Raw genomic sequence first — 16,011 nt, 5'->3', positions numbered from 1 at the left:
GGAAAACAAAAACAAATCTATAATGTAGAACATCTTCCTTTGTTTACATCTTATTGTCTTTTCTTAATTAATATTTTCTTTATTTAGAATTCTAGTATTTTAGGTATCCTGGTTAAGCCTATATAAACGGGTATAAAGATTATCTTTATATACGTACAATCTTTTATCAATCTTATTATCTCTTTTAACACTGAATTCTCTTTTATCTTTTCTTAATCTCTTTTTTAATATTGTCTATTTCGTATATCTTTCTTCCTTCGTTTCTCCAGCGGTCTCCATATTACATTCTTCCTCCTATCGTTCTACAACATTAATATACCTTCGTCATTTCCACCTGGTCAGATGATTTAGACATTTTCATTTGTCTTGGCGATCTTTGAAGCAGAAATGATTTAGACAGTTTTAGTTGTCTTGGCGATCTTTGAAGCAGAGATGATGCTGGACCCAAACCGCAATATGAAATCCCTTAATCACAGAAACCATGGCCGGTGTCTGGACCCCTTAAAGAGTCACACACCATGATCTTGATTCCCATTACAGGGTTTGGTTGGTAATATCCCACCAATGAAAATTTCCTATTCCGAGTACACTAATTACGCTCCTATCCAAACTTATCTATTATTCAATCACACAGCCTTCTTTACACTTGTAATTACGATTGAAAGTCGCACTTCCCAATTATCTAATCTAAAATTCATAAAATTGTTTTCTGCTCATCTTGCACTTGATGGAAACATTTTATATACCTCGCCCTTTCTGTCCATGGAAGTGACAGTGAGCCGGCCCACATGATGACATTTGATGAAATTTCACTCACTCTAAAAAAAGATAATAAAACATGGCTGCTAAAAGAGGTATCAATAGGTGCACCATTCCAAAGATAAAAAGAGGTTTTGTCTCGTATGAAATTTTGCACACCCCATAGTAAATTGGTATCCCTATTAGCCATCTTGAAATAAAATAAATAGGCCATATGTAAAGTAAAGTTCTGTCCATCTATAGGAGATAAGCTGGGCACCTTTAAACAAATCAACAACTGAATTATTGAAGGATCATATCACTTTCCTGTAAGAGAAACACTAATTCAAAATAGTAAGGTGACTCTTCGCTCTGGGTTTTGTCCTAAACAGAGGAAATTATTAACGGGTTTAGCGATATATATATAGAGAGAAGAATACAACGCTCTATTTCAGTGACTTCGGAAGCAAAAATATTACATCAACAACAATAACCATGGCTGGTATGCTTGCAGGAGTAGAGCATGCTAGAGGAAGAAGGACTAGGCATCATCTCTTTGACAGCAGTTGTCGCGATATAATCCGTCACCATCAGCGAATCGATACGTTTAGTACTATGGATGGAGCCGCTCTTAATGCTCGTCGCAGACTTGAAGAAAAACTCCACGGTCTTCCTCCTTCCAGGTATGTTTATACAGCATCACTTAATTGTATATAGCCTATCTTGCTCTTCTCAGTTTCACGCATATGTTCGTTCAGTAATGATACTTCAATCACTTAAATTTGTGAATGTAAAATAACTTTGGTTCTGACGATCTAGTGACAGAAGGAATAAACTCCAGACTAACAAAAGCAACAACAGCAGTGAAGGAAGAAGCTCCAAACCTGCAAAAAAAGAAGCCAGAAAGGATCCAGATCATGAAGTGGTACCGGTAGTAGGGTCGACAAAGTTTGCACACTTAAAAAGAATGAATTCATCACAGAGAGAAGAAGTTTGTTCCATTTGCTTAGAAGAATTTGGGACACAACGTCCGGTTATGAACTTGCCGTGTTTTCATAAATATCATTCAGACTGTCTTCTACCATGGCTCGCTAATCATTCACATTGCCCTTATTGTAGAACCCGTGTCCGTCCCTAATCTCACCCTCCCTCTTCCATGTTCTACCTTCGTTTTCATTTCTCTTTGCTGTACTTGTTGCTAAGATGTATGTAGTTGGTTGTAAACTTGTAATATAGAAGAGTCAGGTTGACTTGGTTTGGTCACTCAAAGTCAAAACTGGCCACAGAAACCCTCCTTTTCACAGATTGTGTTGATCATCCCTGTAATACACGATGCCAACTGATTTTTACGCCTCGGTCTTTAACACATAGAGGAGCTCAAAGAACTCTGAGAAAATAAGAAAAATTCACTCCTTTTCCTGCCCGTAGTGCTCTTCTTTTCTCCGCTATGTGCACACTGGTAGGGTCGGAATCCCCTCTCATAATGCACCCATAATATGAGTATATATATTTGAGCCACTCGGACAAGGTATGCATTTAAAATTGCTTAGTGCTATCAAACAAAGAGAAATGGAAAAGCAGCTGGATCAACAAAACAAAAGTTGCAGTAATTCTTTGAAAATCTTAACATGATATCATGTGACATTTGTGCCATGAAGAAGTCTGCACTCCAGTCTTCCGAACTCGCCCAATTACCACCACTAAATGGCCAAACACTCGAAACAAAGCATTTTGCCGTATAAAATCATGTTATTGGAGAATACTGCATGGCACTCTACAAATGCTTCCTATCTTCACTCAATTTCTTACTTAGGCCAGAAGTGCTTAAAATACTTGAGAACACAAACCGCACAAAATACTACCCAAAAAGCCGTATTAAGTGCTTGTACGCCAACAAGGGGAATGATTAACTCTTTTTAGGAAAGAGCAGGCTCATCTGATGATCTGAATTATAGAACCCAGAGAAAACATTTTTCACGTGTATATTGGTTTTCGGGGTAGCCTTTTGAGTCATTAAGATTTTTTGAACACTTGAAAACAAAACATACAAAATCTAGAAGACGGTGAGATATCATCAAGGAAATTGAATCGACATATGAAGGAGTCCCATGATGACCCATATTCATCCAGTATGCCCTCTCACTAGTCCTACAAACACATGTTCCTAACCTCAGCACTTGAGTATCTTTGGGATTTTTCCGCCATTTATTTCTTTATTTCAAATGTGCGGCTTGGTTTGGCCACTCAAAACTTTGCGTAACAAACCCTCTTTTTCTTTCTTTTTATTACAGATTATGTTGAACATCCCTGTAATACACGATGCAACGGATTTTTTCAGTCCTGGTTTTTAACACCAAAAATAGCTCAAAGAACCCAATCTTTTTTAGATTTCCTGACGAAAGTCGAGAGTCGACGACATAGACATCGAACCGCTGAGAATTCAAGAGAAATCCACATCCATAAGAACTTAAAGTCTTTCAATGAAGACAAATTTGTATAGCGACTGGACGGTTGATGAAGGAAACTTACAGCAAGCATTATGGTGGGTGATGGGAATAAGAATCCATTTATTTATTTTTTATGCAAAAAAAAACTCCCTACATTTTATACCCTACGAGTCTAATAGAAAGAAAATATCGACGTATCCAGAAGTCAAAATCAGAAGCAGAAGTCAAAAGCAAAACTATTTTGCTTCACAAAAAGTTAAGTTTCCGACTTTCAGAAATCGTTTTGAAATCGGATAAAACCAAAACTAACTTTAGACTTTTCGATTTATAAAAATCGAAAAGCTATTTCTAATGTAAACAACCTATTAGGCATTTAGCTCGTATTTTTGACTCCACCTAATGTTTAGATTTAACCCATCCAAATCCTGGCATCTGTATCAGAGTACTAATTTACTATCTAATGTTTAACAGTAGCAACAAAGCATTTTCCTGTAGGAAATGATGTTATCCTAGGATATGATGCTGCATCAAGCTCTAAAAATGCCTCCTATCTTCACCTAACTAATTTCTTACTTAAGCCAGAAATGCTCAAAATACCAAAAGAACTTGAAAATCTAAATGGCAGTGATATTTTATCAAGGAAAGAGCCCATGACGACTATTCATGAGGCATACTAATCCAGTGTGTCCCCTCGGTAGTCCTACAAACACATGTTCCTAACCTCAGCACTTGAATATCTTTGGAATTTTTCCGCCATGTAATTCTTCATCTCAAATGCAGCATTCTATGAATATACTTGAGCCACTCGGACAACACATGTATTGTTTAGTACTATCAAACAAGATACGAGAAATAAAGAAACGTGGAAACCGGTAAAGCTATAATTATTGACACAATATTCCAAATGTTCCAAAAATGCAACGAATATAATAATCCCCCCTCCATATCACAAGTAAAGAAAAACCAGAACCAAAAAAGATCTCAAATCTCACAGTACTAGAACCAAGAACCCAAACAAAACACAAAAAGGGACAACCCCCATGTGCTGCATTCCCATGATCCTCCCACTTTGTCCACCATTTTTATGAAATCTCTCAGCCTGTGGACTAGGATTGGTGGTATCAGATGGAGTGGTTGACTGATCAGACGGTGGTGGATCAACAAAAGGTGGTGGCGGTGGTTGATTAAGACTCGGTGGTAATCCAACACCATGTTCCACATCAATTTTAAATGCCATACCTTTTTGACATTGCGCACCATCATCAGCACTAGAGAAGAAATAATTATCACCTTCAATTATCAATGCAACCGACAACACCACTTGTTTCCCGATCTCAGCTCCTCCGCTGTAAACAGTCGCGGCGTCCGTATCATCTGCGTTACATATCTTGTATGCGGTTTCGTTGTATGTTTGAATCACCGTTTGATTCGTGTTCGTATCGAAAACTACAAAAATACACACGAAACAATCAAAAATTAAAAATCATGACATAAATGTTACTCCTGAAACTGAAACTAAGATCTTACTGAGATAGTCGCCGAGGTTGAATGTTTTGCCGGAAGCCCATTTGGAGTAATCAGTGATAGACTTGTTGGAAGAGCGATTGAAGTACCAACCGGAAGCGCCACCAACTGTGTGATTAGTGTAAGATTCCGATGATGGGATTGTTGTGAGTACTAGAAGAGTGATGATGGTTAGATATGAAGAGATGTTGATGATCTTCATGATCTGAATCAGAAAAGACGACTTGGATCAGATGAGCAGAGTCGTGGTGGGAAATGGTTTTATAAGAAATGGACAAGTCAAAAGTGGAGAAAAATAAAGTTTCTATTTTTCGAGCACATGGAGCTAAGATGCTTTTTAAGTGGGGGTGGTGTGTAGAGATATATACTGACACGTACTCATTGTTGGTCCTACACGGTGTGTTCAATGATTTTTCTTCCTATTTTTTGTACTTTAGATTTTCATCTGGTATCGTGGTCGACGTGGTGTTAGATTTTTCAGATAATTTTTCATTTTCAAGCAGTTGTCTTTCAATCTTGTTCATTTTCTGTGTGATCGTTGTTTTTTCTTTTTTTTTTGGCCTCAACAGACCATGTGCTTCAAAAAAAGAAAAAGAAAAAAAAAAGAAATCCATCTCCCGTGTCAAATTGAGATGCCTTTTTTTTTTCCTTTGGTGTGCAATGTAGGAGACAGTTGCCGTAGTACATAGGCAATATTGACGCTTGTGAGAAGTCCGTAGTGAGCCTCAACCGTTTTCCGCAGTATTAAAACTTGATCAGTCGAAATAGGTGCAACAAACTGTTGTTACAGTAATTATAATACACGCCCAATCCGTGATTTTGCCTCTCCAAAATAGTCTAACTATAGGCTACGACAAAAGTTGATGTCCTTTTTTTGAAGTTGATGTCGACATAGAATAAAATATTTTTTCTTGCATAATGTACGTTGCACCGACACAAAGCAAGATGGTATTTGGTAGATTTTTCAACGGAAAATTAATCATTTGTCCGAATATTTTGGAAACATGGTTCCAATGGACGTGTAGGAGTGAGATATCACACATGTTAGTAAGTATGCGAAGTGAAGGCTATATAACTTAAACGTAGGAGATCGCACACAACAAGATTGAGATGACGTAATGGATGATGTCAGCAAAGTCACGAATAAAGTGTGAAGATCTGTGCGAAGTATGGTCTGTGCGAGAACGAGTGATTGTACATGAGAGAGTGTATCACATAGAGATTCCGAAAATAAAGGATCTCTTAGCTGTCATCCACTATGTAAGATCTTATATAAAGAGGAGAGGTTATTACTTGTGGGGAGTTCTTTTGAGTGAGAGTTAGATAAAAAATCAGGAGAGAGAAAGTAAATCTAGGAACAAGTAAGATTGTTGTAATACTTGTATTCATCTTGTAAACCGACTTAAGTCTTGATAAATCAATGGAGAGTTTAATGATGATTACTTAAATATTGATTATAGTTATAGTGGAGTGTGGTTGTGAGGAAACTTAAGAAAAATTAAGACCTCGTAAGAAAAATTAAGACCTCGTCGCACAGAAATAAGGCAAGCTAAACCTTTACATAGGAAGGCAAAATAAGACCTCATAAGAAAAATTATATAAGCTAATTATCGTTTTGCAGGTAATTCAAAAACATACTACTGCACACTTGTTTCATACAAGATATAATAAGAGGCAAGTATGGGAATTGAAGTAACAAAATATTATCTTTCTTGTAACATACAAGTTTAAGACATAAGTACATCGAAACAAAGAAGGGAAATCTGGATGAAAAGATAATTAAGAATGCTCACCAACGATATTTTGCTCAACCAAGGACTTTTCAGCATCCATACTGGGCCTAGGATTCTCAATTTCAGCATTGGTTTCGCTCACAGGCTTGTCCTTCTCAAGATGATCTTCTTCACCCTCTTGCTCTCTTTCGTCATCACTCATAAAGTCATACACTGTCTGCTTCGGGATATTCTTCATCTTCGCCTATGGTAAGAGAAGGGAGCTTTACTGCAGGAAGAGACTTGCTTAGAAGAATTCCATTGATTACAGATTGAGAATTGGCACGAGCCTTGCGAATAGCTCCTCTTTCAAGGTTTCTAGCATTGATCTCCAAAAAAATTTGTTGATATGCGAGTCTTCTTCGCGCTCTGCCACGAGAAGCAGAAAGAGAAAGCTCCAGGTTCGTACATTCTTTGCGAGCCTTGGATAAATCATATTTCAATTGGGTAACAGTGGATTGATGCAATCTTTCAGAATCTGTGAAGAGTAATAAAAAATATTAAATAAAAAATCTACATCAACAAGATGCGAAGAAATAACTAAAGAATAATAAGGAAGTCAACTACAGCTGACTACCTTCACAGAAGCTAGAAAGGGAAAGGGTATTATCCTTCATATTTTTCATAGTCTTTTCAAATTCATCACCAACTGAACCACGAAGACGGAATCGAATCTTCTTTTCATCAGCAGAGAGAGACTTATTCTTTTTCTTAAGGACATCGTGGGAATGCTTTAGATGATCATATTTTTCTTGAAGCCGATTCTTCTTCACAGTCAGATTTATTTTACTTTGGATAATTTTTTCATTCTGTGACTTTAACTCCTTAAACTATGTTTCATACTGCTCCTTTAACGAGTGAAGAGTTCGCGCTTGGTTATCGTTAATTTCATGAAGAATTGAATATTGGTGCAAAAACATCGTTTCCTTCTTCAAGAAAGAACGCTTCTCCTTAGAAAGAATATGATTTTCTTCTGATAAAGTTTCGTGTACCAGATCAGCTTCGCATGACAATTTAGAATGATGGGATATTTGACTATTTATTTCTTCTATTTCTTGAATGAGAAGATTATTTTCATGGGTTAAATTGTTAATCTAATCAAGTGAATATGAATGATGGTTAGACAATTGATCTAGTTGAGTCTGCAACTTCTTGTTATTCGCTTGGGTATCCTCAGCAAGATATTGCAAATTATATCTTTCCCATATTCGCTTCTGGTTTAAATCTTAATAAATGCATGGAGAAATTTACAAAAATGTGAAAAGGGGAAGAAATGTATAATAGAATACAACAAGCAATTTGGATATGATGATAAATACCTCTAAGATTTCGATTTTCACTACGAATATTCTCGGCATCAACATTCACAACTTCGAGTTCTCCTCTCAACTTTTGCACTTCCTGGAGTTCCCCTTTTAGTCTGGTGACTTCCTTTTCTAAAGAAGCATTCTGTTGTGAAAGTTCCAGCTGGGAACAACTATATTCAAAATGCCCTTCAGCTAAAATCATGCGGCGATGAGAGTCCTAAAGAAAAAAGAAGATAAAGTTAAGAGATTAAGAAATCATAATTAAAATAACATGAAAGAAGATAAAGTTAATATATGAGAGATAGTTACCAAGACATCTAGAGCAACGTGGAAACTAGGATCAATTTGAGAGAAGATCTCATTCCTTGTAGCTCTATCAGAAGGGAATTCACACATAAGCTTACTCAAAGTTGAACATATGCGAAGTTTGCAAGGATCACTGGTTAAAGATTGAGCAGAATTGATAATATCGGATAAAGCTTGAGACACAGACTTCACATTATCCAAAGCTTTCTTACTCAGAGAAAGGGAGTTTAGTAAAAAAGGAGAAGATGAAGAAGAAGGAATAAACATTGAAGGGGAAGGCATGGAGAAATCTGTAGGGATAGACAAATCAGCAGGGATTGGTTGAGAACCGGTATTGATGAACGAAGAGGAAGTTTGATCCATATTCAATACATTCGCAGAGGAAATAATGGAAGCACCTTTTACCCCTTGATCGGCAGCAAGTTCATTTTCAGGAAAAAGTTCTTCAAAAGTAACAGAGGCATTCGCGTCAGAAGCTTGAACATGAGAAATAGAAATATTTGCCTCAGGAGTTTGAGTTGTTATAGGAGTAACAGGAGAATTTGTGTGCAAAGGTTGAACTGTTGTTATAAGGGTGACATCTCTGACATTAAAATCAAGAATAGAGAGGTTTGACTTAATCGCAGTAAGCTTGCAAGATTTCTTAGTTTTAGGTCCTTTGGCATCACCCATCTCAGATTTGGAAGTCTGCGAAAACAAAATAGATAAGAAATAGGGGCAACAATATTGTGTTAAATTTTTTTTTGGGTATTTCTTACTTCTTTGTTATGCGAAGCCTTCCTCTTATGCGATTCTTTACCCTCGACACCAGAAGAAGATTTAGAAGTTATTCTAAGAGCACTTAGAGAAGAAATTTTCCTGCAACAGTATGGGAATTGGGTTAGCCAAAAGTAACACTTGTAATCAATAAATCATGATAGAAGAAAACAAACTTTGATTCGGGATTCATGATGATAAAACAGCAGTAGCAGGAAAAAGAAACAGCAGCGGCACGAGAGAGAATAGAAGAAAAGTGTAGTTGCAGACGAAGAAAGAAAGAGGAAAGGATTATTTTCCACGAAGAATCAATAAATAGGTAAAAGAATATGACCGGTTGCAAATGGTTGAACCAGTAAAAAGGAAAAAAATCAACATGTGTAAACAAATAAACTTGAATTCCGGAAAATTGTCGGCAAAGCAAAGTGTAAAAAGACAAGCATATGCGATAATATAGGGTGGGAGTTTCTCATATCGCTCACCCTGTAGAATAAGCGAAATGAGAAGAGGCAGAATGTAGGAGTGAGATATCGCACATGTTAGTAAGTATGCGAAGTGAAGGCTATATAACTTAAACGAGGGAGATCGCACACAACAAGGTTGAGATGACGTAATGGATGATGTCAGCAATGTCACGAGTAAAGTGTGAAGATCTGTGCGAAGTATGGTCTGTGTGAGAACGAGTGATTGTACATGAGCGAGTGTATCGCATAGAGAATCCGAAAATAAAGGATCTCTTAGCTGTCATCCACTATGTAAGATCTTATATAAAGAGGAGATGTTATTACTTGTGGGGAGTTCTTTTGAGTGAGAGTTAGATAAGAAATCAGGAGAGAGAAAGTAAATCTAGGAGCAAGTAAGATTGTTGTAATACTTGTATTCATCTTGTAAACCGACTTAAGTCTTGATAAATCAATGGAGAGTTTAACGATGATTACTTAATATTGATTATAGTTATAGTGGAGTGTGGTTGTGAGGAAACTTGCAACTACAGGGCGAGTAAAAATTATTATGGGTGAAATGGACACCAAAAAAATAGCAAGAATGAAACTGGATTCATCCTGGCTGAAACTTAAAAAAGAGCGAGGATGAAACTGGATGCATCCTGATGTAAATTAAAAATAAGAAAAAGTATTTGAAAATGGGTAGGATGAAACCGTTTACATCCTGGCTATTTTTATATTCTCGTTCATTTAAACAATATCAAATTTTACATGTCTTTTTCACCCAACAATTGTCATTATTGGATTAATTGACCAATTTTGTGATTTTTCAAACATAATCCGTTCAGTGTTGTGTCCTTTAGTGAGAGATAGAGTTTGGATTTCTTAGTGGTTTCAGCCTTTCAGGTGACTGAATTGTTAAAAGTTATGCGAGATTTTTAACAAAAAGAGTTAAAATGAGACTTGCGAACAAAAACTTTATGCATAGAAGCACAAAATCTTCTTTGAAACCAAATTGGTTGGCCACAATAAGTGCTTTTAGGATAGCTATAGTAGTTTCAACTTTCAACCTCAACTTCTGTCAGGCATGATATAGTACCAAGTATGAAGCATTATATCTGGGCGCTCTAGTACAAATTCTGTCAGGCACACATCATAACTGGACTCCCCCACATTAAATTTATCACAAAGATTTATGAAAGGGGAAAGAAATCAACAACAGTTGCAAAATAATGCGTTCATGGAGATGCTAACTGGGTTATTCCTATCATACAAACACTGTTGATATTGGACTCCTAACCAGGTGTTTAGTCGATACCCATTGAATGAATCCTTCACTAATGGAGGTGTTAGTTGCACGTTGATTCCGTCTAAACATCACCGAGTACGTCAACTTTTGGTTCACCTCTGTGAAGTATAACTTTTTAGGCCTAACGCGTACACTTACCCCCCATAAGTTGAATTAGCCTCTCCCACATTAGTTGTTGTCCTGGTAAATTTAGCCGTGCCTGTCATTGGAACTGTGAAAGATGGATAGTTTAGATCTCCTTCGCTGATGGTTGAATACTCTGAGCACTTGATCACTCGATGAGATATAATTCCAACTTGGTCGTCTGTGTATCCCAACCCACATAAGTATGGGATGTAATCCTCCGGTTGAATGTCGTACATTAATCCAGGGTCATTTGCTTTTGTTGGGTTGACATGACCTGATCCTGTAGCAAAACGGTTCGCCAAGTTGAAATTCTGATCGAGAATTGGCTGTCCTCTGAGGTTCAAACTGTCCGCAGTTGTCATGATAGCCGATTTAATTGCTGCTGGTGACCAATCTGGGTGCGGGCCTTTGAGCAATGCTGCGACGCCACTAAGATGAGGACAAGACATGGATGTACCAGAAAGAATGTTATATGTTAAGACAGTTAATATCATCATCAAGAGAGAAAGGCCATGCAGCAAGAATGCTCACGCCGGGCCCTAAAATGTCAGGCTTTAGAATGCCCGGGCTAACTAGACTAGGCCCTCTTGACGAAGAGGATGTGACTGCTGGTGCTGATGAATCGCCGATGCACGTCCCTTTGAATAAAATTGTTGCGACGGGGCATGAGGATGAGTTTATGTAATCTTTAATCTTCAACCCACTTGCGAAACTCAAATGTGTTGCAGGAAGCACATGAGCATCAGCTTTCACACTAAAACCATCAGTTTCTTGGTTCATAAGGATCATACCAGCGCCACCGGCATTTTTCACTTCCACACCTTTAGCTACTCGTCCTCCTCCATTGCCACGCTCGCACAATACTATTTTTCCTTTAACATTGGTCTTATTAAATGCTCCCGCACCACAAAATTTTGAATTTGGCTCTCCACCCGCACCGGCATATATTAGAGGCAAAAATGTAGAAGAAAAACCACTAGGTTGAAATAACGATTCTCCGTCATATTGAATTCCAAGTTTCGCAGTAGCTTTTATAGTTCTGTCGATCGTGCTTGCACCTACGATTAGAATCCAAGGAGCATCGTTAGAGAGAGTGGCACTCAATGGACCTGAATTCCCTGCAGCGCAACTAACAAAAACTCCTTTTTGAATGGCACCAAATGATCCTATTGCAACACTGTCACTATAAAATGGTGCAGATGGTGATCCAAGGGATAGCGAAAGAACATCAACTCCATCCTCAACAGCAGCATCAATTCCAGCTAATATATCAGAATCCAAGCAATCCTCTCCGAAACATACTTTATAGACTGCTAGATGGGCATGAGGTGCCATCCCAACTGCCGTTCCTTTAGCATTTCCCAGCACATTAGCATTTTTCACAAACCTTCCTGCAGCCGTGCTTAGCTGTATGTGTCCCATGACCTCCATTATCAAGCGGTGCAATTGCCTTAGCTCCTTTATTAAAGGATTTTGCACCTATCAGTTTGTTGTTACATTCAGAGGCATTAAAGTCACACCGTCCTTTCCATTTAGCCGGTGGAGGAGGTATTCCTTGGTCGTCAAATGAAGGATGAGTTGGAAATATACCAGTGTCCAGCACTCCAATAATGACTCCCTTTCCAAAATTCGACTCCTTCCAAAACCCAAAATTTTGATGTAAACCCAAGAAATTAGGCGTATGGGTTGTGTATAATGAGAAACTCGATCCGGTTCTGCTGTTATAAATCCATCTTTATCTTGCATTGCCTTCACTTCATCTTTAGTAAGTCTAGCTGCAAATCCACTCACAACATTTCGATACGAATAAACAAGTCGTGATTTGTCTCCTGCCGAAATTGAACTTACAATAGTAGTAGTAGTGGTAGGCAAGAATGATGTATACCATTCTTCAAGATGTTCGGTCGACTGAGTCGTAACTTCCGGCTTTCTTACATGAACAATGTAAGTTTCTAAACCGGATTGATCCGCAACTACAAAATTAAGTAAACTACAAAAGAGAATGGCATCCAACATGAAGAAAGTAGGCATATTTGGTTGCATTCTACACATTTTAAATTGTACTGATTGTTGAGACAAAAGATTAATAGTTTAACTTGTACCAGCGCTACTGATTATTTATAGTGACTATCATGCATGAAAATATGACAACTCTTCCAGTTTTACTGGCGGCTTAAGCGTTTACCACTCCAATTTGAAATGGAGTGAGATGAAAGACACTCTAATCCCGGAGATACGAAGCGATTCGAGTCATTACTCAACCAAATCATAGCAGCAGGCAATAATGGGAAAGACTAATCTGTAATGGAAATAAATTCATCTGGTGACTTACTGAGATAGTCGCCAAGATTCAAAGCGTTGCCGGAAGCCCATCCAGAGTAATTAGTAACAAGAGAGTTGGAAGAGTGAGCCAAGTACCTGCCAGAATCTTCGCCAACATTGTGATTAGTGAAAGACTCTAATGATGGGATTATTGTTGTGAGCAGATCTAATCTAAATGAGAATAGAGAAGCAAAAAAGACGACTTAAGATTGGAGGGTCTGCTCGGTGCTGGGATTTAGTTTGGGAACTTAGGGGGAGACCTAAAAAAACTAATAATCTTATTCTCAGGCCCACAATTAATTTTTTATACCTTGACACCCATAATTATATGAAATTATTATATGAATCAATACATAACTGGTTATGCATACTATCTTTTCAGGCATAACTCGTTATGCATACTATCTTTTTCAGGGTATAATTGGCAGCGCAACTTGGACATAATATATCTAAAAATCCGCGCCTTAGAATTTTACAAATTTTATATCGTTGGAAATCTTTTTAAAAGAGCTACGCAACGAGTACAAACAAGAATATCAAATTTTTGTTTTTAACGAAAAAATCGGAGGTGATCCTCATTTTAGGGAATTTTTTTGAAAACTTGATACTTAACCATTATGCAGTCACCAAAAACGATGCATAACACATTCTGCAGACGCATAACGAATTATGCAACCATTTTTTCGACTGCATAACAAGTTATGTATCTGCATAACAAAGTTATGCATCTATAACAAGTTATGTAACCATTGTTTTGGTTGATTTTACCCGTACATATAAAAAATTGATGCATAATGCAGTATGCATCCATATTTACGGATGCATATCAGGTTATGCATTTATTTACTCGATGCATAATGCATTATGTAGCCATATTTTCGGACGCATAACAGGTTATGCAGGTTTTCTGGACTGCATAACAAGTTATGCAACAAATTTTGTAGATGCATAACAGGTTATGCATCCATTTTCACGAATGCATAACATGTTATGCAGACAGTTTCTCGACTGAATGACATGTTATGCAGTCATAACCATATCATCATCTTCTTTCATGTTTCATTAACTCCCACGCAAACCATTATCTTTCAGTTATTCAGGGGCTCTTGGTCAAAATCATGTATTTACACCATCATCTTCTTTCATGTATTTACACCATCATCTGCAATTAAACCTTCTTCACAACTCATCCAGTATTGCTTACTCCAACTCAATTCACGGCTGAGAGTTTCATAAAAATCTGAAATTCATTTCAAAATCTTCATTGAAAACAAGTTTTGATCATAAATCTATGATGACCAAACCGTGTTCTACAAACCCATCTAGGGATTTTTGCTGCTACCATTAATAACATTAGTGAATTTAAATTGTAATGAAGAGAATCGGTAGTAAGAGTGTTCGTCGTTAATTCGAAGAAGAAGACGATTTGGTGCTGCTGTTGAGATCAATCGAATTTAGGCATGAATTTGTTATCAAAATCAATCGAATCTCTCCCTTTTTCTGAGATCTAGGTATAGTGGAGAAGAAGAAGAAAAAAAAAGACGAAGAAGAAGAAGAAAAAAAAAAAAGACAGAAACAAAATTTTATATATTTTTGGTTTGAGAATAATTTTCTTCCAGAATTTGGGTGCGCGCCTGTAGTTTTGGGAGCGTGGGTTTCATATTAGAAACATCAGGGAGAATGGGTCTCCCTGTAGTTTTCACATTTAGTTTATATTTAAGCACATGACCTGCTATCTTGCTGGTATAAAAATAGAGTTTTTATTCTTAAATTAATGAACTTCCCAACTCCAAAACCTGGCTAGATTGGGTATACCCAGATTAATTCAGGTATACCCAATGAGACGAAATAAGGTCATTTTGAAGTAAAAAAAAAGCCCTTAACCAAATATTTTCTAAATGGCTAAATTTCCCCCCACAATGATTAATTCTAATTTAATTGAAATGATTAGATTAGTTAAATTAGTTAGATTAGTTAGTTGATTTATAAGTTGGGTTTTAGAAATAATCTATGGGGAGAATTAGAATGAAGTAGTAGAGGAAGTTTTGGTGGGGGGAAAAGTTAGGGTTTTTGAGAAATTTGTGATATGAGTGATATGAGTGATTCTAATCCTGATTTAGAAGAAGGGGAGCCTTCTAATTTCCCTCATACATATGAGTACTTGTATGATGATCTACCAAATCATGGTCAAATGGATTATTTGCATGATGCTCAATTTTATTTTCCTCAAACTCAAGATGGTTATGGAAGTGATGAATGTGTTGAGCCAAATGAAGAACCTATTGAACCATTACAAGAAAAGGGAGATGAAAATAATCAGGTACAAAGATTACGTGGTGAAGAATGTGATTTTTCCATGCAAAAAGATGGATTATATTTATTTTTTTTCACTTTTGCTGCCTAGTATCGGCAAGGTCGACGATTGCCGACCACACTCGCTGGCATTATTTCTCTTGAAGAAAATGCCGACTTTTCATGAGCAGTAATGTGGTCGGAAGGTTCTAAAAATTAAAACCTACCGATGTTTCCTGAGCAGTAATATACCCGGCAGGTTATAAAATTTGAACCTTGCCGACTATTTAATTTTTGCAGCACATGAGACGTATTTCAAACATGTTTAAGCCGGCAGGGTTTTGGAATTCTCTACCTTGCCGACTTTTATATGGTCGGCAATGAAAAGTTTTTATAGCATGCCGGCTATTGTATGGTCGGTACTGTTTTTTATGTAGACCCTGCCGACTATTGTAGTATATGTCAACTAACTTTTGATGTTTTGTAGATTGTCGCATTGGTACCGATGACGGATCAGCCTCAAGCTCACAGTATTAGGGGTCCTGCTACTTCCGCACATTACGCTAATGATTTGGAATGGGAGGATAAAAAGGACGCGGTCAATTGGATTGTTGAGAAATCAAAAGAGAAGATGTGCGTTCTAGTGAAAAATACCCAACAAAAAGATAT

General features: G+C 37.2%; 2 protein-coding genes and 1 pseudogene across 3 annotated transcripts; 1 reads left to right on the top strand and 2 right to left on the bottom strand.

The window, feature by feature from the left end:
* The first annotated feature begins 1,006 nt into the window (after positions 1 to 1,006).
* LOC113301286 (probable E3 ubiquitin-protein ligase RHY1A) lies at positions 1,007 to 2,039 on the top strand. 2 transcript variants are annotated; one of them, XM_026550054.1, is made up of 2 exons: positions 1,007 to 1,421; positions 1,564 to 2,039. In XM_026550054.1, the coding sequence occupies exons 1-2, from the start codon at positions 1,234 to 1,236 to the stop codon at positions 1,874 to 1,876; spliced, it is 501 nt and encodes a 166-aa protein (XP_026405839.1). In that variant the 5' UTR covers positions 1,007 to 1,233; the 3' UTR covers positions 1,877 to 2,039. The 2 variants fall into 2 exon arrangements, with proteins under 2 accessions (XP_026405839.1, XP_026405838.1); XM_026550053.1 differs by having other exon boundaries at positions 1,558 to 2,039.
* A 1,999-nt stretch (positions 2,040 to 4,038) lies between these two features.
* LOC113304347 (cucumber peeling cupredoxin-like) lies at positions 4,039 to 5,037 on the bottom strand. The gene is made up of 2 exons (XM_026553432.1): positions 4,713 to 5,037; positions 4,039 to 4,631 (listed from the first exon to the last, which is right to left on the bottom strand). The coding sequence occupies exons 1-2, from the start codon at positions 4,909 to 4,911 to the stop codon at positions 4,174 to 4,176; spliced, it is 657 nt and encodes a 218-aa protein (XP_026409217.1). The 5' UTR covers positions 4,912 to 5,037; the 3' UTR covers positions 4,039 to 4,173.
* A 5,406-nt stretch (positions 5,038 to 10,443) lies between these two features.
* Positions 10,444 to 12,975, bottom strand: LOC113301198 (annotated as a pseudogene).
* Positions 12,976 to 16,011: the final 3,036 nt, after the last annotated feature.

Source organism: Papaver somniferum, chromosome 8 (assembly GCF_003573695.1).
Source record: "Papaver somniferum cultivar HN1 chromosome 8, ASM357369v1, whole genome shotgun sequence".
Classification (NCBI taxonomy): Eukaryota; Viridiplantae; Streptophyta; class Magnoliopsida; order Ranunculales; family Papaveraceae; genus Papaver; species Papaver somniferum.
Note: the sequence above shows the minus strand (reverse complement) of the source record. Positions and strands in the feature narration are given on the sequence as shown.